This window comes from Buceros rhinoceros, unplaced genomic scaffold (assembly GCF_000710305.1).
Source record: "Buceros rhinoceros silvestris isolate BGI_N320 unplaced genomic scaffold, ASM71030v1 scaffold12630, whole genome shotgun sequence".
In the NCBI taxonomy this organism is placed as follows: domain Eukaryota; kingdom Metazoa; phylum Chordata; class Aves; order Bucerotiformes; family Bucerotidae; genus Buceros; species Buceros rhinoceros.
Genome location: NW_010390217.1, coordinates 1,392 through 1,697, shown reverse-complemented (window position 1 = coordinate 1,697; position 306 = coordinate 1,392). Strand labels below are relative to the sequence as shown.

Sequence of the window (306 nt, the reverse complement as noted above, 5' to 3'; positions counted from 1 at the left end):
CCCTGGGATGAGCCCAAGGGACTGGCGCCTCCCAGCACAGTGCCAGCTCATCCTTGGCGCACCGTCCCTGTGGGGTCCTGGGCTGGTGCCATAGCTAGGAGGGGGCAGAGAGGGTGACATAGCACCATGTCTGTGTGTCCCCCCCCAGCGTGAGTGCATCTCCATCCACGTGGGCCAAGCAGGCGTGCAGATCGGCAATGCCTGCTGGGAGCTGTACTGCCTGGAGCATGGCATCCAGCCCAACGGCACCATGCCGAGCGACAAAAGCGTTGGCGGAGGCGACGACTCCTTTAACACGGTCTTCAA

The 306-nt window shown here is 63.4% G+C and overlaps 1 protein-coding gene across 1 annotated transcript in view; it reads left to right on the top strand.

The window, feature by feature from the left end:
- Positions 1-148: 148 nt before the first annotated feature.
- Positions 149-306, top strand: part of LOC104494181 (tubulin alpha-1C chain-like) — a gene marked incomplete at both ends in the record, with an annotated part of 1,541 nt that continues 1,383 nt past the window's right edge. Inside the window, one exon of the mRNA XM_010136986.1 lies at positions 149-292. Coding sequence (XP_010135288.1) covers positions 149-292 — 144 coding nt within the window. The remainder of the gene's footprint in view (positions 293-306) is intronic.